The 20747-nt window shown below is 53.4% G+C and overlaps 1 protein-coding gene across 1 annotated transcript in view; it reads left to right on the top strand.

Annotated features, from left to right (window-relative positions):
* Positions 1–16187, top strand: part of CORO2A (coronin 2A) — a 66353-nt gene extending 50166 nt beyond the window's left edge. The window contains exons 3-12 of the mRNA XM_075560207.1: positions 57–173; positions 2772–2921; positions 3769–3948; positions 4784–4900; positions 6255–6359; positions 8241–8337; positions 9478–9590; positions 9807–9897; positions 10663–10922; positions 13252–16187. Of these exons, the coding sequence (XP_075416322.1) occupies positions 57–173; positions 2772–2921; positions 3769–3948; positions 4784–4900; positions 6255–6359; positions 8241–8337; positions 9478–9590; positions 9807–9897; positions 10663–10922; positions 13252–13383 (1362 nt within the window). The 3' untranslated portion in view covers positions 13384–16187. The remainder of the gene's footprint in view (positions 1–56; positions 174–2771; positions 2922–3768; positions 3949–4783; positions 4901–6254; positions 6360–8240; positions 8338–9477; positions 9591–9806; positions 9898–10662; positions 10923–13251) is intronic.
* The last annotated feature ends 4560 nt before the right edge of the window (positions 16188–20747 follow it).

Genomic DNA, 20747 nt, shown 5'->3' with positions numbered 1-20747 from the left:
TGAGAAGCTGAACTTGAATCAGTCCCCGCACTACCCTCCCGGCCACTGTTTTGCAGACTGGAAAGTTGGACCCTCACTACCCCAAGGTCTGTGGACACAGAGGAAACGTCTTAGACATCAAGTGGAACCCTTTTAATGATTTTGAGATCGCCTCCTGTTCTGAAGACGCCACAGTGAGTGCCAGCTGCGGGGGGCGGCCGTGACGTTCTAAAACAGTAAAGGTGCATGGGGGGGGCGGTGTCAATGCTCGGCCCCCTCTTTCCCTGCTGCTGATGCCCCGTGGGGGATTGTGGTAACAAGCTGAGGAGGGAAAGGTCTAGGCCCTGGGGGCCTCAGGGGCACCACCCTCCTTCCCACGGACCCGTTTCTCCACCTGTAAGATTCGTGTGACAGCTCACACCTGTTATTAAGATCCAGGTGGTTCCTATTCCAGTGGGAAAGCCCACCCTCTGGAGGAGCATTTTTATTGCGGCCACGTAGTCTCACGGAACACGGGCCAGGAGCTTCACAAGGGTAGGAGTGGCGCCCTGCGTGAGTACAGGCACCGAAGCCAGCCCTAAGCGGCAGTTCGGCCAACGTGTAGACCTTCACAAGACAGGTTTGGGAACTGTTAGGCATCTTGCACGGTAGAGACACTGAGGTCCGTAGAAAAGAGGGGTGGTAACCCCCAAGTCTCCGGAGTCCCTAATGTTCCCTCCTCGTCGATAGTGCCTGTCCCCACCGAGTTCCCTGTTAATTATGATGATTTACTCTATGCATGAGGGGTTGGTTTAAAACAAGGGTTACAGATAGGATCGGCTATTTTAAACCCAGGTAAGTCGCAGTTAACCATGAATGGTGAGCCTGCAGTGCTTCTGACCCTGTGTACCCTACCGCTCAGCAGCCCCACAAGGGAGGGTGATCTTCTGACAGAGAAGCCAAGAATCAGAGAGGCGCACCAGTTTACCCATGGTCACAGAGTGTGAGGGCAGACAGAGCCGGGCTTTAGACCGAGGTCTGACTCTAGAGGCCATCTTCTTCCCATTGAACCGAGCCACTTATCAAAAAAGCAAGAGCCACAGCTGGAGAAAGGCGTGGCAATAGTAGAAGCAAGGGCTGAGGAGGGCTGCAGCGGGAGAACTCTGAGCTGCCTGGCAGCCAAAGCAAAAAGGGAAATACGCATAAAGTACATTGCAGGACCCTCTCTCTGATCAGGTCATCAGGAGAGGCAGGCAGAAAATTCTAAAAGGGGGCTGCTGAGGGACATAAAGGACAGTGCCCCCCCAGGTGGTTTCACCCGAGGCAGTCAGGCCCTGTAAGACGTGGCCTTGCCGCCAATGAGTACAGGCCTGCTGACCAGATATCAGATGCCGGCACTGTCCCCACATGGTCCAGGCAGGTCAGGAACCAGGGCTCAGGCCTTCTCTCCCCTAAGGCAGGTCTCTGAACCAAAGCAAGCAAACCGGCTAACTCTTTGCCACAGGGTGGCCTCCAGCTCCCGACAGCCCTGTGGGACAGAGTAGAAGGGCCCTGGTGGGCTTCCCAGGCTGTCAGTCTTCTCAGGAACAGAAAGCCTCCGCCTCTTGCTCCCTGGAGTGGCTTGTGAATTTGAAATTGCAGCCCTTGTGGTTAGCAGCCCCAATGATCACCCACTCATCATCAGAGCTCTTTGGAGAATCCCTTAAAGGTCTTTCCAAATCCTTACGTGGCCCCAGGGTTTTGGGCTGTCTAGCCCAACCCCCCAGTGGTAGTGGGGAGTGGCCATGATTGTTGGGACTGGCAGTGCCTTTCTGCCCCCAGCAGGGGCGCCAGAGTGAATTCAGAACCACGGGGACCAAGTGCTCCATGTCTGTCTCCTTGCCACCCCCGTGGGAGGAGGGATGGATGGCTCCCTGGGTGAGTGGCCAGTCTTGGCTGCTGCTATGCCCAGTTTGTGTCCCTCCTCCCAGACAGGCCCACCGAGCATATGCCCTCCGGCCAGGTCTGGTTCTGTGTGGTGACCACCCTCCCCCCAACACCCTGGCATTCCCCTCGAGGCTTCTCGGTGGTAACTCGGAGCTGGTCAGGAAATCAGTATTTATGGATGCAGTTGAAACAGTCTACATGAAAACCCTGATATGAACACGCAGGGGCCTGCATGCCTGTCGGACAATGAGAGCACCGGCCAGCACCATCTGGCCTCCGTTTTCCTCCGCGGCAGGCACCCCCGGTGCTACCATTTGTGGGCCGCTGTGAGCAGGACCCACGTGCCGCCCGGCAGCCTGCTGTCCTGCTGCACTGTTAGCCGCCCCGCCTTTTGACTGAACTGAGGTCCACTTGCCCGGACTTCTTGTGGCTGCAGTCTGAAAGGATGCCCCAGTCTCAGCCCTTTGCTAAGCCCCAGTCAGTTTGGTCTCCCCCCTTCCAGGAAAGCCGATCAAAGGGCTCCTCCAAAGCACGGTATTGTTTCTGCTCGGTCCTAATCCAGAACTTTCACTGGCTCCCTGGTTCCCTGAGGATGCAACACAAACATGTTGTCAAGGCTCCACCCTGGGCCTTTGGACATGGAGTGGGAAGACCACTGCACTTTAGGGGGGCTCCTAGGCTGGGGGACAGAGCTGCTGAGATGACTTCTCTTGGCCCCACACCTGTCCCTGATGGGGGTGGGGGTTGAGGGGCTTGGTGAAACCCTGGACCCTCTGAGGGTCCCTGAGTGGAATGTGGTGAGCAGAGCATTCCCCCGGGGCCCTGTCTCTGAGCTGAGCACGGTCTGCTCTGTGGCTCACCCTCCCCGGACCCTGTCTCGTTGCCAGATTAAGATCTGGAGGATCCCGAAGCAGCTGCTGAGCAGGAACCTCACGGCCTTCAGGAAGGAACTGGTGGGCCACTTCCGCAGGGTGGGCCTGGTGGAATGGCACCCCACAGCCGCCAGCATCCTCTTCAGCTCTGGCTACGACTACAAGGTGGGTCTGCCTGGAGGAGGTAGGCTGGGCTTGGCCCAGAGAAGCCCCCTTGCTCGCAAGTCCTCGGTCCCCTCCTGACTGGGCAGCCTGGGTGAGTCCCTTGCCTCCTCTGTTTCCCAAGCTGTACACAAGTGGGGCTGGTGGGGCTGTAGCCAGGCTCTTCAGCCTTTGCCTGGGGGCTACGGAGGAAGTGCGAAGCCTCTGATGGATAAAAGAGTAGGGGCAATGGAGTTGAAAGGCTCTAGAGTGGGGGTGATGGAGTTGGCCTCTAGAGTAGGGGCGATGGAGTTGAGGGGCTCTGGATTTCTACCTCCTGGTCAGAAGGTGTCTCTTGGGCTCCTCCATTGGTGTGATTCTGTAGCCAGCTGCAGGGGGCTGTGGGCATGGATTGCCATCAGTCTGTGCTGACTCACAGCGACCCCTGTGGGTTTCTGAGACTAACTGTGAACGGGAGTACAGAGCTCCCTCGGAGCTGCTGGTGGTTTCAAACTGCAGCCCTTGAGGATCGCAGCCCCATGCGTAACCACTACACCACCAGAGTTCGTGGCCTTGAGAATCTGTGGGACGTGGAAGCTGCTGCTAATCAGTCTGAAACTCCCTGGATTCCCTGGTCCCTGGGTCCCTCCCCACCGGCATGTTTTGTTGCTCAGAGGCAGATGGTGTTTTCCTTTGGCTGCCAGACTGGCTCTTGGTGTCCCCCGCTCCCACGCGGCAGCTCCAGCTGCTGGCCCAGCCACCCTCCCCCTCCAGGCTGCCACCTGCAGCTCCCCTCCAGGGAGTTTCACGGGGCCTGGGCAACAGCAGCGAGGGGCTGCTCTGCTCAGCCGGCTCTCTACCACGTGTGCAGGTGATGGTCTGGAACCTGGACACCTCGGACTCTGTCATCATGGGCCCCGTGAAAACCATCGACTGTCACCAGGATGTCATCCTCTCCATGTCCTTCAACACCAACGGCAGCCTGCTGGCCACCACCTGCAAGGACCGCAAGATTCGCATCCTGGACCCTCGCAGGGGCACTGTTGTGCAGGTCGGTGCTAGGCCTGGGCAATGGGGTGAGCCGGGCGGGTGGGGGGGCGCTTCTGAGACCCGCCTCCACTTCCGTTATCTCCTTCTGAAGGCCCAGCCTCCCTGGGAGGGAAGATGGCCCTGTTATCCAGATGAGGCAACGGAGGCCAGAGAGAGGGGGGTGTTGGTGCCCCTGCGGAGAGCTGGGATTCCAACCTGGTGTGACCCCGACACATGGGTTCACCTCAGCTGTCACTGACCATGGGGTCGGGGAGCTGTTTCCCTACCCTGTGATCTTTGGGAAGGGCTTTCTGCTCTCCAAGCCTCGGCCTCCTGGCCCACAACTGTGACCATGGTCCCTTCTCTCCAAGGATTAAATGCAGTGTCACACGAATGGCACTGCCCATCCGTCCTGACCAACCACCACCACAGGGTCGGGGTGCAGCACATACCCAGAAAGAGCCTGGCACTGGGCACAAGTCTGCCTCTCCTATCTAAAACGCAGACTCACTCGCATGGCGTCCATGCCCATGCCGACTCGTGGGAACCATGTAAGACAGGGTAGAACTGCCCCTGCGAGGTCCCGAGGCTGTAACCCTTTAGGGAGTAGAGAGTCTCCTTTTTCTCCCAAGGTAGTGGTTTCAAACTGTGGACCTTTCCGGTCCCAGCCCAACTCCCATCCACTACACCACCGCTCAGTCAACACTGGGGCAAGGCCCTCTGTGCATGAAAGCTCCTGGAGGTGGGCCCCTCGGGACTGGGCTGAGAAAGGAGGGCATTTCCAGGGGCGCAGCAGGCCAGGGAGGCAGGAAGGCCCTCCCACGTCTCCCTGCCACCAACCACACGTGTCCTCCCAGGAAGCCAGCTACAAGGGGCACCGGGCCAACAAGGTGCTATTCCTGGGGAACCTGAAGAAGCTGCTGTCCACCGGCACATCCCGATGGAACAACCGGCAGATGGCCCTGTGGAGCCAGGTGAGCCCCCTCTCATCTCTTCATTCCTTCCTCCATCAGACACGTAGTCTGCCAGCTGCCAGGGACCCAGGCATGAGTCCCAGGGAGATGCGAGCAGCCACTCCAGGAGAGTGCTAGTCTGGTTTTGTTTGGAGGGAGGACAAAGGGCTGAATCTGGGGCCAGGACTGGGCGTGGTGGGGACAGAGAGGTCCTTTGGGGCAAAGGAAGCAATGTAGGGATGAAACACAGGGGGGTGAACAGGAAGCACTTGTCATTTCGAGTGGCTGTGGGAGAGGAGATGGCTGAGGGGGCAGTGGGGGTGGAGGGGCGCTAAGGGCCAGGCCAAGCAGCTTGGGTTTGAAGGCGCACTTGGCATGAGTTTCAGAAACTGGGCAAATCACTCCCCTTTTCGGAGTCTCCTTCATCTCCTAAAAGAAATCAAAGACACAGGTGAGGAGGGAGCAGCGTGGAGTGAGGTGTCTGAAAAGTGGCTTGTTGACAGCAGACTAGGACGTGCAAATGTGTTTAAAAATGTCTCCATCTGAGGACAGCCCAGGGATTGGTCCTCTGCAATCTGGGGAGGGTACGCCCTAGGCCCCACGCTCGCCACATGCAATCCCAGTCTTTCTCGCGGTCTCTCTCACATTCCCAAGCTCTCACACACACTAACTCAGCCTCTCTCATATACACACGCAGTCTCGCTCTCACAGATACACGAATTCAGTCGTGTGTGTGTGTGTTACGCAGAGTTCTCTAGAGAAACAAACCAGGACACTTTGCGTGTGTGTGTGTTACAGAGTTCTCTAGAGAAACAAACCAGGACACTGCGTGTGTGTGTGTGTGTACAGTGAGATGGAACATAACAGCTAATTAGTCCACATAGCAGTACAGAAGGCTCAGTTCAACTCACTTATTGGAACAGTTAATACACTGGAAGTCCTTCAACTCTCCTGAGCTCCCAGGTCCAAGGTCAAAGAAGCAGACAGCAGAGTTTTCCCTCAGGCAAGGCAGGCAGAGTCTGCCTCCAGGCAACAGACAGCAGGGTGGGTCAGCAACAGCCTATATCTCTGGAGCTTAGCCAGGCAGACCCTGACGGGCTCTGGAACTCAGCCAAGGTAACAGGATGCACCAGCATCAAGCTCAAGCAATGTACAAACTCAGGAAGCAAGTCTCAAAGGAGCATGAAGCTCTAGAGAACACAATCCACAGGTTGGCTTGGCCCACAGGTAGTGTAGCATACAGGTTGAGGCAGAGAACTAGCCAAAGCAGCAGCCCACTGGTCCAATCACCAGGGAAATCTGTGTACTGTGTCAGCCACATCTGGGGTGAGGGCCCATGAGTGACCACTGGCCTTGGCCTCCCGTCTCCTCACAGGACGACCTCTCGGTGCCTCTCACGGAAGAAGACCTGGATGGCTCCTCGGGGGTGCTGTTTCCCTTCTATGATGCAGACACCAACATGCTCTACGTGGTGGGGAAGGTCAGCCCAACATGGTCAGGGAACTGACCCCTCCACCTAAGGCAGATGGCCAGAATGCTGCCAGCTTGTCCCCTCTGCTGCCAGACAGCAAGTGGGGCCATGGAGGTGGGGGCAGGGGCATACTACAACCTCAGGGGCCCACCCAGGACGTCCAGAGGCAGGAAGAAGACACCCAGGGCCCCATGGTGGGGGGGAAACTGTTCCCCTACCCAGTCCACAAGTCTGCATGGAAAGCTTTTTGGTTTCTGAGAGACACGTTGGAATGGCTGTGTTGGAATGTGGGTACCCTGCACTGCTTCTGCATTTAGAGGATCTTGAAGATGAACCACAGTGGGGAAACCTCAGTAGGGCCTTCTCCTCTGGCCCTGCAGTAACAGTCCTCCCCTGTGGTCCCGGCATGCTCCTGCCCACCCTGAGGCACACATGCACACAGAGCACCTCACTGTCTGCTCTCACCCTGTGGTGAGCCCAGCACCCCTCCCACCGGGCCTTTGACCAGATGCTTGCAGGAATCCCCTCCCCAGCTCTGGCCCCGATGAGGGCCCAGCTGGTATATCCCAGCAGAGCGCCCTCTAGAGTCTTCCTTGGATAGGAACAGCTCCCGTGCTGGACAGCCCTGGTGGCGTGGTGGGCTAGGTGCTGTTCAGCAAGTTCAAAACCACCAGGCACTCCTCGGGAGAAAGACAGGGCTTTCTACTCCTGCAAATAATGACATTCTTGAAACCCCACAGGGGCAGTTACCCTGTCCTATAGGGTCCCTGTGAGTGGAAGCTACAGTCTTAAGACCCCACAGGGGCAGTTACCCTGTCCTATAGGGTCCCTGTGAGTGGAAGCTACAGTCTTAAGACCCCACAGGGGCAGTTACCCTGTCCTATAGGGTCCCTGTGAGTGGACTCTATAGTCTTAAGACCCCACAGGGGCAGTTCTACTTTCTCTATACGGGCCATGTGAATGAAATCTACAGTCTTGAAACCCCATAGGGGCAGTTCTACCCTCTATGGGGGATGTGAGTGGAATCTACAGTCTTCAAAACCCCACAGGGGCAGTTACCCTGTCCTATAGGGTCCCTGTGAGTGGAAGCTACCGTCTTAAGACACCATAGAGACAGTTCTACCCTTTCCTATAGGGTCCCTATGAGTGAAATCTATAGTCTTGAAAACCCACAGGGACAGTTATACCCTAATCCTATAGGGTTCCTGTGAGTAGAATCTACAGTCTTGAAAGCCCACAGGGGCAGTTCTACCCTGTCCTATAGGGGCCCTGTGAGTGGAATCTATAGTCTTGAAAACCCATAGGGGCAGTTCTACCCTGTCCTATAGGGGCCCTGTGAGTGGAATCTACAGTCTTGAAAGCCCACAGGGACAGTTATACCCTCTCTATAGGAGCCCTGTGAGTGGAATCGACAGTCTTGAAAGCCCACAGGGGCAGTTATACCCTAATCCTATAGGGTTCCTGTGAGTGGAATCTACAGTCTTGAAAGCCCACAGGGGCAGTTCTACCCTGTCCTATAAGGGCCCTGTGAGTGGAATCTATAGTCTTGAAAACCCATAGGGGCAGTTCTACCCTGTCCTATAGGGGCCCTGTGAGTGAAATCTACTTGGTGACTGTGAGTTAGAGGTTTTCGAGGCTACTGCCCTTCCATCAGGGGAACATCTCCCACTTCCCCACCCCCCATTTCAGACAATATGGTGGCAGAAGCTCCCCCATGGCTGTTCTCTGAGGGGAGTTGGCTCCAGCCTTCACTGTGGTGCTCAGATGGGAGTGGGGATGGGTCGGTCAACCAGCCACTCTCTGTGAGACCAGGTTTCTGCTGCGTGGCACTGCTGCGTGCCAGGTGGGGTGGGTAAAACCAGTTCTGACTCTTCTCTTCATCCTCCTCAGGGGGATGGGAACATCCGCTACTACGAGGTGAGCTCGGACAGGCCTCACTTGAACTACCTGACAGAATATCGCTCCTATAACCCGCAGAAGGGGATCGGTGAGAGCCGGGCCCGGGGCCACGGGAGACGGGTCACATTCTGTAGGGAACGGCCACATGCCATCCCGGGGCCATGGGAGAGGGGCCACATTCTGTGGGGGAGCGGGCCCTCGGGGCTGCTCTGTGGTTGTCACAGAGCTGTCCTGGAGCTGCAGGAGGCTCCTGGCAGTACAGAGGAAGAAGTCAGAGGAGACTGCTCAAAGCAGGTGCCGTGTGGGGCGCTGAAGGAGAGGCAGGGTGAGGTGCCAAGACCTTGCCCCGAGCGCTCACAGCAGCAGCAGGCAGGTGTTAGAGGTCAGTCTCAGAGACCTGCTGCCCAGGCCGACATTCTAAGTGCTTTGGGCTCACAGGAGGAGCCCTGGCTGCCCAGTGGTTAGGGTTGGGCGGGATCCGCAGTTTGGAACCTCGAGAGAACATGGTTCTTTGGAGAGACACGGGAGGGCTCCCCTCAAAAGGTACCGTCTCGGAAACCCACAGGGGCAGTTCCACCCTGCCCTATTGGGTGGCAACAGCGAGCCTGGTTTGGGGTGGGTGAGCTCAGAGGAGCTGTGGGACTGGAGTTGGGGAACCCTACACAGAGCAGGAGCCCTGGTGGTGCAGACAGTTAAGTGCTCCGCTGCCACCCAAAATCTGACTGTCCAACCTGCCTCTGGAGATGCCCCTTGGCCGGGAAGTCGATTCTGGCTCAGAGCGCCCCTATAGGAGAGCCTGGGACTGCCCAAAGTGTTTCCAAGACGGTCATCTACATGAAAGATCTCCGCGCCTTTCTTTGATGGAGTGGCCGGTGGACTGGAACCACAATTTCTATGGGCAGTTCTCCTCAGTCACATGGGGTTACTATGGTACCCAGCAACAACATCCAGCAGCACGGTAAAGGTCTATGAGACTGCTTCCAGCCCTTGACCTGGGGACTGGTCTGCTTGTTTCCATTCTGTTTCCTGGGCTCTGGGCCCAGCCCGGCCCAGCAGAAGTATTTTGATCACTGTTTGCTGAGAGAGGCAAGTGGAAGGGGGGGGTGGAGGGGAGAAATGGAGTTCTGCTGACCTTCAGGTGTATGATCTGGTGTTTCAACTCACCCTGAGACACTGCGGCCACAGCCTAGCCTGTAACCTCACATGCCCCTTGGCCATCTGCCCCCAGGTGTCATGCCAAAGAGAGGTCTCGATGTGTCCTCCTGTGAGATCTTCCGCTTCTACAAGCTGATTACGACCAAAAGCCTCATCGAGCCTGTCTCCATGATTGTGCCCCGGCGGGTAAGGGCAGTGGGAAAAGCAGGGCCAGGGGTGCAGAGCCGCCATAGAGAGGTCAGTGGTCACTGCCCAGAGGGGGAGGGGGTCAGGGATCCAAGAGTCCTGGGTCTCACCTCAGCAGCGGGTGGGAGAGGCTGGACTCCCAGCTCTCAAGGACCCCTCTCAACTGGGCAACCCCTCCCCTCCCCTCCTCTCATGCTGTCCTGACTTCTCCCACAGTCAGAATCCTTCCAAGAGGACATCTACCCGCCGACAGCAGGAGCTCAGCCCTCTCTGACGGCTCAGGAGTGGCTCAGCGGGATAAACAGAGGTGAGGAGAGCAGAGACCAGGCCTTAGACAAATGTGGTATGGGGTCTCCAGTGGGGGACATGGGGTGCCTGGTAGCCCTGGGTAGTTAGCAGGTCTGATTCTTTCATAACTCTGATAGTCTTCCTGGGTGCTGGGGGTGGTCACATACGGGTCCAGAGAGGCTGGTGCTGTGTTCTCCCAGAAAAGTCAGCTCAAAGGCATTGCCTTGTGGGAACTTCTTTAAACTCTGGGCTGGGCAGGATGATGGGAGAGTCTCAGCCAGAAACTTCCTTCAAGCAGCCCCAGCCCCTTCCTCTTGACCCAAGAGACCCTCTAGACAGCAGTCACACCCTGCACCCATGGCCCTTCTGCCCTGCCCACGAGGGAAGGAAGGAGACTCACTGCCACCTGGCTCACTCCCCAGTGATTGACATGGCCCTCCCCAACCCCATTCCCTTCACCACCCAGTGGCTGAGGGGTCTAGGGGAAAGGAAGAGAGCCTCTTTCTGGGATGTGAATGCATCCCACTTGTGTCTGAGCCGTAAGCCTCACCCCTCTCTCAGGCTCCAGCTGCTCACCTGGGGTGGGGGTGGGAGGAGATGAGTGGATGTGGTAGGTGGCTGAGTGCAGTGTGGGGGCTGTCGGGGGCTTCCAGTACTGGCTTCAGTGTGGGTCGTGCCGGTGAGCCTGCTCTGTGTGTCTGCGTGTGCTGCATGGATCTGTGTGTCATGGGTGTCTGTCTGTCCATGGGTGTTCAGTCCTGACAATGCCTTGCTTCCTCCCCAGAACCGCTCCTGGTGTCCCTCCGGCCGGGCTCGGAGCTGCTGAGCCCCCAGCCACAGCCTCCAGAGAGTCCCCTCTCCAATGCCAACGCAGCAGCCCCAGCCTCACCTCGATCACCAGAGGCTGTCCGGAGGCCTTCCTTTGTGTTCGGGGAGAGGGCCCCACGCTGGGCAGCAGAGCACAGGCTGCCGGAGGAGAAGAAACGCTGGTTCACAAACGGCTTCGACGTTTTCGAATGCCCGCCACCAAAGACGGAGAACGAGGTGGGGCCTGCACAGGGCTGGCTGGGGGCTTCTGGGGGGTGGGCATCACGAGAGAGCCAAGAAGGTGAAAGTGAGGGTGAGCGAGGAGGCCTAGTCTGGTTCAGCGAGCAGTGCCATGATGGCGGCTTCATTCCCTACCGGTCCCATGAAGAGCGAGTCCCGGGCACAGCACACGGGTGACAGCTGCTAATTGAAAGTTTAGAGCTTTAAGTTCATCGAGAGTGCCTCGGAGAAAGACCTGGAAATCTACTTCTGAAAAATCAGCCATGGAGAACGCTGTGAAGCACAGCTCCGCTCAGACACATATGGGGTTGCCAGGAGTCAGGATCGACTCCTTGGCTACTGCTGAAATGAGAGAGTTTGGCCCGAGAGGTATTAAGGCAGCTAGCTGATGTTGTTGATGATGGGATTGATGTTGTTGATGATGTTGGTGTTGATGTTTGATCTTGCTGTCCATGTTGTTGATGTTGATGTCATTGGTGTTGATGTTGTTCATGTTAATATCATTGGTATTGATATTGATGTTGTTAATGTCATTGGTGTTGATATTGATGTTAATGTTGATATTGATATTGTTAATGTTGGTGTTGATGTTGATGTTGTTATTGATGTCAATGTTGTTGATGTTAATGTCATTGGTGTTGATATTGATGTTGTTAATTTTGGTGTTGATGTTGATGTTAATGTTGATATTGCTATTGATGTTTTTAATGTCGTTGATGTTGATGATGTTGTTGTTAATGTTGTTGAAGTTGTTGTTGTCATTCTGGCACTCTGGGGCTTCTCTGCTTTCCACATCAATATTTGTTAAGTGCCTACTGTGTGCCAGCCCCGGTGTTAGGCACTTTGAATAGGTGGTCTCATTGAGTTCTCTCCACAGCTCTAGTTATCCAGTGCTGCCATGAGAACAAACAGAATGTTCTTGGGCAGTTTAGGAGGCTAGAGGTCTGCACTGGGGCACTGGCTCTGGGGGAAGGGCTGTGTTCCTCCCGTGGGCTTTCTCTCCCACCTCCGCTGGCCTCTTTCTTTATCTCAAAGGGGATGAACTTAAACACACCCCACACTGATCTGGCCCCTTCTCGTGACAACAGTCCCGTTTCCAAAAGGATGATGAGCACCGGATTCTCCACGGGTGTTTTGCAGGGAGACGGCCGACTCCTTACCAGTCAGCGCACACCGGAAAGCCCGTAAACACCAAGCTCGAGTCAGGTGCAACCCCATCAGAGAAGGAAAACACAAATGTTCCCACTGTGGAGAGAAAAGACGAAACTCAAATTCTCCACCATCCACTTGATCAGCGGTCCAATAGGACAGACTAGAACTGACCCTGTGGATTTCCAAAACTGTAACTCTTCATAGGAGCAGAGCCTCCTCCTCCTCCTGTGGAGTGACGGTTGGTTTCAGACTGTTGACCTTCTGGTTAGCAGGCAGGGTCTAACCATCATGCCACCAGGGCTCCTCTGCACTACATAGAGTGATAGAAAGATGGGTAAGAGCGCCCCTGTGAAAGGAGGGGAACCTGTGAGACCTGGAAAGCAAGGCCATCCTGGCAAGTTCCATTTCTCACAGGGTTCGCTGCAGCAGCTGAAAGCACAGGGCCCAGCCTCTCGTGGAAGGCTTCCTGCCTGAGCTATGCTAAGGACTTACCAACCACAGCCTCACACCCTGGGGCTGGCTAGCTGTAAAACCCGCTGCCATTGATCCCCCACCACAACCATCCTGTTCTTCCGAGGAGAGCCACTCTCGAGGGCTTCTGAGACTGCAAGTCTTTATGGGAGCAGACTGGTAGGTTTGAGCCACACAACACTTAACTCACCGTGCCACTAGGGCTGTGGGCCTCAGTAAGTGTTTCTCCCAGTGGTCCATGGGGGTCCCAACACCTCGAAGGATGTCCTGGACACCCAAGAGGAAGATGATGGTCTGTAGCAAAACACTCGACACTTAGTAGCTGTTCCAACAATGCTTCCTGACCCTCTGACTCTCGTTCCCAGAGGAGGAAGCTCAGAGGGTAACTTAGCCCCAGGGCCTCACAGCTTTTCGGGGTGCTGCCGCAGCGCCATCCTCCAGACTTTAAGACCGTTTCCCTTCCCCCATCCCATGGGGGAAAAATCCAAGAAGGCGAAAGATAGCAGTAACGTCTCGGTGATTTCAAATTTCCTGTATTGGGTGGGAAGAAACAAAATTGTTATCAAAGGTCTGTGCTCCAGGCTTCAGCCACGTCTACAATCACCTCTTGACTTTGAGTTAAAAGGAGGTCACGTTTGGCTTCTCTGTTGTGTTCTGCTCCCTTGGTCCCAGTTGACCTTGCCTCTGTCCTCTGCTTTTCCAGCTGCTACAGATGTTCTACCGGCAACAGGAAGAGATCCGGCGGCTGCGGGAGCTGCTGACCCAGCGCGAGGTGCAGTCCAAGCAGTTGGAGCTGGAGATCAAAAACTTGCAGATGGGCTCAGGGAGGTTCTGAGCAGGGGCCTCTGCCCTCCTTGCTCTCAGGGACACCGTTCCACCCCCACGGGGTGGGGCAGCACCAAGCCGCAAGGCCTCCCGAGAACAACCACTATTTCTATATTTGATACCAGAAAAGGACTCTCAGTCGTGAGACCCCAGTGGGACCTGCTGCCGCTTTTCTACCCACCGTCTCCTGCAAGAAGTTTCCAAATCAACTGGTTTTAGATGACACCTCACTTTCTGTTTATGTCTGTTTTTAAGAGGCTAAGACGAGCTGCCACTTTTCAAGGGCAAAAAACATGGTAGAAAGTTGGGGCTGGAAGGGCCGTGCCTCCCCAGGCCTCCCACCCACTCGAAGTAGCTTCTTTTCTTCGGGAAAACGTGATACGGCTTCTCAGAGAAAGGAATGGAAGTTTGGAAATCAGAGATCGGGTTCAACTCCCCGTTTTACAGGTGGGGAAACTGAGCCCCAGAAAAGGGAGGGCAAGTGACTCCATCACCAGAATATTCGAGGTCCTTGTCTCCTTGGTCTGTCTGTGTGTCTGTCTGCAGCTTCGGGGCTGGTGCAATTCTCAGCCTACTTACTGGACAGGCATGCTCTGGTTCAGGCTTAGCTCCGTGACCTCCAGAAAACCCCATGCCCCTCTGGTCTCAGTTTCCCCACCTGAGCAAGGCCAGGGTGGGGGAGGGGAACTTTGAGCCAGCTACCTTCAACAGAATCTACGGAAACCTTGGCTTTGGCCCCACATGGGGTGATGGTGTGGGTTTACCGCTGAGACAAGACAAAGGGGCGGAGAGAGTTGCGTCTTAGGGGAACCAATCAAGAGGTAGCCCAGTGTAGAACAAAGACCCGAGCGTCCGAACAATCCTCTCTTCAACCAGAATCAGCCAGAGATGGGTAAACCATCTCCCTTATGTACGTGGAGACACCCACATCAGAGAGGTGCCCGACAAGTGGATTCTACCCAAGTTAGCAGAAAAGTATTGCCCTCCCACCCTGCCCAATACTCGAGGCAAGGGGAGCTCTCACCACGCCCAGGAAAGCTGCTGCAGACGGGTAGCTGCCTTGGGCCAGGAGGCAGGACTAGATAGCTGAGACGTTCCCCTCCTGGCCTTGTACCTTCAGGTCCCTCCCTTGTGAATCTGCTCCGAGCCCAGTTCTAAGGTTGTCTCTGAACACAAGAGCCCAGCAAAATACTGAGGGTGTCTGGGAGGCCACCTTGTCCCTCCTTCCCCAAGAAACGCAGACCATGAGTGGTCCCCGTTGTGTGGGGTGACTGAAGGGAAACTGGGGACCACCTAGCGTCGTGGGCAGTATGTTAGAGAAGGCCCTCAGGTAGCACAATGGTTAAGCACTCCACTGCTTAACCAAAAGGTCTGCACTGCAAAGCCACCATCAGCTCCTCGGGGGAGAGTTGTGGCCAGAAAGATCCACAGCCTCGGAGACTCTGTGGGGCAGCTCGACTCTGTGTTGGAATGAATTCCACAGCAGCAGGTTTGGTTTGGGGTTTGCTTTGTCCATTTCTGTCACCTTGTGGGTGTGGAGAAAGTTCACGTGCTCAGGCCTTGCCCCAGAACAACGAAATCTGAGTCTTGGATCAGACCTGGGCATGCATCTGTCTGTGTTAATAGCGCTCCCCAGGCGACTCGTCAATGCAGTGAGGACGCGGGACCAGTCCTCCTTAGTCAGACAAGGACAATGGACCCCAAACGGGCGGAGGGATGCCAAAGTCTCCAGAGAGCCAGGGCGCAAGCCCACATCCTTTAAGTCCTGGTATGAGTCCCTAAAAAGTCAATAAGTGTTGTCCCCAATGCTCCAGGTCTCTGGGCCCCAGCAGAGCATGAGGGGGGAGCCTGCGTCCTGTGTGTCCCCTCCCTCACCGTGGCTGGTTCCCCTGTCTGTCTGCATCCATCAGGTGCCCACATTCTGGTTCTTGTCTTCCGTTCACTCAGGCACTGGGGCTTGCTCCGGCCTGAGGCCCCAGCCAAGCTTGCCTTATGCTCTGGAGGAAAAGGCCAGGTTCCAGGCCTATCAGGGAAGCCGAGCTCCACTGGATGGAGCTACTCCTCCACGTTTGTGGCCAGCACTTCATGGTTTACAAAGTTGCCCCACCTCCGGCTCATGACTCCAGGGCGTCATTATCTCCGGGCCCAGAGCCAAGACCTAGCCAGAGAGCAGTGAAGAACCACCTGGGCTGGGGTTCCTGGCTGCAGGGGGCCTGAGTTGGAGCGCTTCAAATTCAGCACCCCTCCTCTGTGCCACCCCTTCTCAAGCCCCCTGCCTCTGAGGGACCCAGACCTCATGCTTAAAGAGGTGTCTTTGAACAAACATTTCTTTCTTTCTTTTTGTATCTAGAATAAATTATTTAAATTATTTCTCAGCCAGGGAGAGGGATAGGTAATTTTTACCAGATATTTTTTTAAGCTCTTTTTTTCCCTTTAATTAAATTTTTGTTTCTGTTCTTGTGCTGCTGGACTGGGACTTGGCGAGAGCCAGCAGGGCCCAGCCAGTGGCAGAGGGGCACGCCCCCTTTGGAAAGCACTGGGCTGTTTGCCCAATTTGGAGATAAGCTTTGTGGTGGTGATGGAGGTGGCCCAGTCTCTGCGTTGGCTCAGAAATCATTGTTCTTCCCGGGACAAAGGTTGAGATCCTATCGTGAGAGAAACAGCCCAAGATTGATTTATGCTTCTAATATGAAACCGTGCCTGAATTGTTTCAATCATTATTTCTGACAATTTACCTTTGTAAACACAAAACGAGAATAATGAAAGTGAAAATAAATGTTGTGGAATAGTGCAATGGAAAGACTGGAACAAATAATAAAAGCTGGATCGAAATTTTATTCTATGGAATCTCGCTTTTTCTTGATTGTGCCACAAATGCTAATTAAGCATCTACTGTTTGGGCCAGACATCACGCAGGGAGATGAGACAGAAACGGTTCCTAACTGGTGTCACCAATCAGCTGCTCACCAAAAGGTCATCAGTTCAAACTCACCCATCGCTCTGTGAGAGAAAGACGAGGCAGCCTGCTTCCAGACAGGGTACAGATGATTGCCCTGTGGGGCTGTTCTACTCTGTTTTATGTGGTCACTCTGAGCCGGAGCCACCACTTCACTGTCAGTTTGTCCTACTGTGGTGGCTTATGTGGTGCTGCAATGCGTGGATGCTACGTCACTGGAATGTCACATCCCAGCAGGGTCACCCACGGCAGTGCTTCCAGACTAGAACAGTCAAGGAAGTAGGAATAGGTGGTCTGCTTCCACGAAATCAGCCACTGAAAACCCTCTGGGCAGCATCAAAACATGCTCAGTTACTGAAAACCTAATGAAGAGAAGCAGGACATTGTCAGGTAGTGCCAGAAAACGGGCCCCTCGGATCAGAAAACACTCAAAACACGACTGAGAAAGAGCTGTTTTTGCAGCGTAGGATCGACCACAATGGCCTAGAGAGAGGAAAACCTTTGGGACTTTGGTGTGCCGATGGGGCATGACTCAAAATGAGAAGAAATGGCTGTAAACAGCCATTAATAATTGGAATTTGAAATGGACAAAGTATGAATCTAGGAAAATTAGAAGTTGTCAGACATGAAATGGAACATAAAGATTGATATTCTAGGTACTAGAATGCTGCAATGAACTGGCATTGGCCATTCTGATCAGAAAGGCATATAGTTGGTTTTTTAAATCATACAACTCATCGCAATCTATACATGCATCCATTGTGTCAAGCACATGTGTACATTCGTTACCCTCATCATTCTCAAAACATTTGCTCTCCACTTAAGCCCTTGGCATCAGCTGCCTAGAGTTTGCTATGCTGGAATAACACATCAAGAGGAACAGGGTTCAGTCATGGTCAAAGAACACATTTTAAGGTCTATCATGATGTAAGATGCTCTCTGCGATAGGATAATTTCTATCCCCACACAAGGAAATTCAATAAATAAGAACTGTTACTCAGATTTATGAACCTAACATCAGGTGAAATCTAGAATACCAGAAAGCAGAGAATACCAGAAAGATGTTTGCTTGTGTTTCATTGACTGTGCAAAGGTTCTAAAGTATATGGGTCACAACCAATTATGGAGGGCTTTGAAAAGGGGAACTTCAAAACACCTGATTGGACTTTTGGAACTTGAACATGGATCAAGAGGCCGTTGTGGGAACAGAGCAAGGAAACGCTGCAGGGTTTAGAATTGGGAAGCATGTTCATCAGGGCTGTATCCTCTCACCCTATACTTATTCCACCCTATACTTACTCAACCTGTACACTGAGCAAATAATCAGAGACGCTGGTTTATATGAAGAATGTGGCATCAGGACTGAAGGAGAGGCTTATTAACAGCCTGCGATATGCAGGTGACACAGCTTGCTGGAAGTGAGGAAGACTTGAAACACTTGCTGATGAAGATCAAGAATTGGCATCTTCAGTATGGATGGCATACAACGTAAAGAAGCCAAAAGTCCTCACCGCTGGGCCAGGAAGTAACATCGTGATAAATGGAGCAAAGGATTTCATCATGCTTGGATCCACAATCCATGCTCATGGGAACAGCAGTCAGGTGCGCAAAGGGCGCATGGCATTGCGTAGATTTGCTGCACAAACCCTCTTAAAAGGGTCGCAAAGCAAAGCTGTCATTTCGAGGACTCAGGTACACCTGACCCCAAGCCATGATATTTTCAATCCCCTCGTTCGCATGTGAGAGTTGGACACTCAGTAAAGAAGACCAGAAAAAGTACTACGTTTGAACTGTGGTGCCGGCAACGAACAGTGAACGTCCCATAGACCGCTAAGGACAAGCAAGTCAGTCTTGGAAGAAATACAGGCAGCATGCTTCTTAGAGGCAACGATGGGGAGACCTGTCTCGCGTATTGTGGACATGTCAGGACAGACCAGTCCCTGGAGAAGGGTGTCACGCTTGGTAAAGTTGAGGGGCAGCGGAAGAGGCGGGCCCTCAATGAGATGGATTGATACACGGTTGCCACTAGGGGCTGAAGCATAGCACAAATTGTGAGCATGGTGCAGGACTGGGCTGGACGGAGGGTCACTGTGCACCGGGACCGACTCCATGACACCCAATAACAGCAGCAGCATGTCGGCATCAGTTTGATGGTAATCGTGCAAACCAGCTGCCGAGCCCATTTCAACTCAGCACAGTCTTAAAGGACAGGGTAGAACTACCCCACAGTGCAGTGGGTCTCCACCTTCCTCACGCAGAGATCCTTTCAGACAGCTCCTCAGGTGGTGGGGACCCCCCAACCATACAATTATTTTCATTGCTACTTCATCACTGTCATTTTACTACTGTTATGAATTGGGTAACCCTTGCACAAGAGCCGGTCCAACCCCCAAAGGGGTCGTGATCCACAGGTTGAGACCCACTTCCATAGGGGCTCTTTTTTTTAGGACATTTCTTTCTTTCTTTTTTTAATCATTTTATCAGGGGCTCATGCAACTCTTATCACAATCCATATGTACATCCATTGTGTAAAATGCATTTGTACATTCATTGCCCTCATCATTCTCAAAATATTTGCTCTCCACTTAAGCCCCTGACATCAGCTCCTCATTTTCCCCTCCCTCCCCAATACCCTTCCCTCTTGAACCCTTGATAATTTATAAATTATTATTTTTGTCATATCTTGCCCTGTCCAAAGTCTCCCTTCACCTACTTTTCTGTTGTCCATTCCCCAGAGAGAAGGTCACATGTAGATCCTTGCAATTGGTTCCCCTTTCCAACCCACCCTCCCTCTACCCTCCCAATATCGCCACTCACACCACTGGTCCTGAAGGGATCATCCACCCTGGATTCCCTGTGTTTCCAGTTCCTATCTGTATCAGTGTACATCCTCTGGTCTAGCCAGACTTGCAAGGTAGAATTGGGATCATGATAGTAGGAAGGGGTGGGGGAAATATGTTGTATGCTTCATCATTGCTACATGGCACCCTCACTGGCTCATCTCCTCCCTGAGACCCTTCTGTAAGGCGATGTCCAGTTGCCTACAAATGGGCTTTGAGTCTCCACTCCATACTCCCCTCCTCACTCACTATGGTAAGATTTTTTTGTTCTGATGATTCCTGATACCAGATTCCTTGGACACCTCGTGATCACACAGGCTGGTGTGCTTCTTCTATGTGGGCTTTGTTGTTTCTGAGCTAGATGGCCACTTGTTTACTTTCAAGCCTTTAAGATCCCAGACACTATATCTTTTGATAGCCAGGCACCACCAACTTTCTTTACCACATTTTCTTATTCATCTACTTTATCTTCAGCAGTTGTGTCATGAAAGTGAGCATCATAGAATGCTAATTTAATAGAAGAAAGTATTCTTGCATTGAGAGAGTACTTGAGTGGAGGTCCAATGTCCCTCTGCTACCTTAATACTAACCTTGTAAATATATGAACATAGATCTATTTCCCCATCCTCATATATAAATATATTTGCATATGTACATTTCTTTATCTAGACCTCTATAAATGCCCTGTGCCTCCCAGCTCTTTCCTCTATTTCCTTTGACTTTCTTCCTGTCCCGCTATCATGTTCTGTTCCCACCAGAGTTTCAGCAATTCCGCTTGGTTACATTCATTACCCTTGATCATGCCCAACACCTCCTACACCTTCTTCACCACTAATTTGGGTCACTTGTTGTGCCCTTGTCCCTGGGTTAGTTAACACCACTACCTTTCTCCTGACCTCCCCCTCTCCCATGTGCCCCGGAACTGTCGGTTCCGTTGTTTTCTCCTCCAGATTGTTCATCCAGCCTATCTTATCTAGACAGACCAGCAGAGATAATACCATGCACAAAAACAAGACAGAGCAAAACCAAGCAACAATATACAACAAAACAACAACAAACCAATGACAAAAACACAACAAGAAAGAAAAGCTTGTAATTAGTTCAAGGATTGTTTGTTGGCCTTAGGAGTGTTTTCAGCCCAGTCTATTGGGACACCATGCCCTGGCCCCAAAGTCCACCTTCAGCATTTCCTGTGGACCTCGCTACTCCGATCGCTTGCTGTTCTGTTGCAACCCCTTAGTGATTTGCCTCGGTGTGGTGGGATCAGATCGGGTACAATTCCCACACTGTGTCTCCGGTGTTGTCCCCTGTAGGACTATGGGTCAGTGAGGGAAGTTGTGTCTCATAGTGGGGGTGGCCATGTGGTACTCTGTGGACTGGCTGCTCTAGTCAGGAACATCGTCCTAATGACCTGGTAGGCCAGCATGTGCTCCACTCTCTCCTCCTCCCCCTTCATCTGCTCCCATGTGCTCTGGTCAGATATGTCCCTCTCCCGGAGCTGCAGATTGAATGCTGTCCTTTGAAATAAATTCTTCTGGAGGGGAGGGGTGGAATCCAGGACGGATGATCCCTTCAGAA

This window comes from Tenrec ecaudatus, chromosome 10 (genome assembly GCF_050624435.1).
Source record: "Tenrec ecaudatus isolate mTenEca1 chromosome 10, mTenEca1.hap1, whole genome shotgun sequence".
Lineage (NCBI taxonomy): Eukaryota > Metazoa > Chordata > Mammalia > Afrosoricida > Tenrecidae > Tenrec > Tenrec ecaudatus.
Note: the sequence above shows the minus strand (reverse complement) of the source record. Positions and strands in the feature narration are given on the sequence as shown.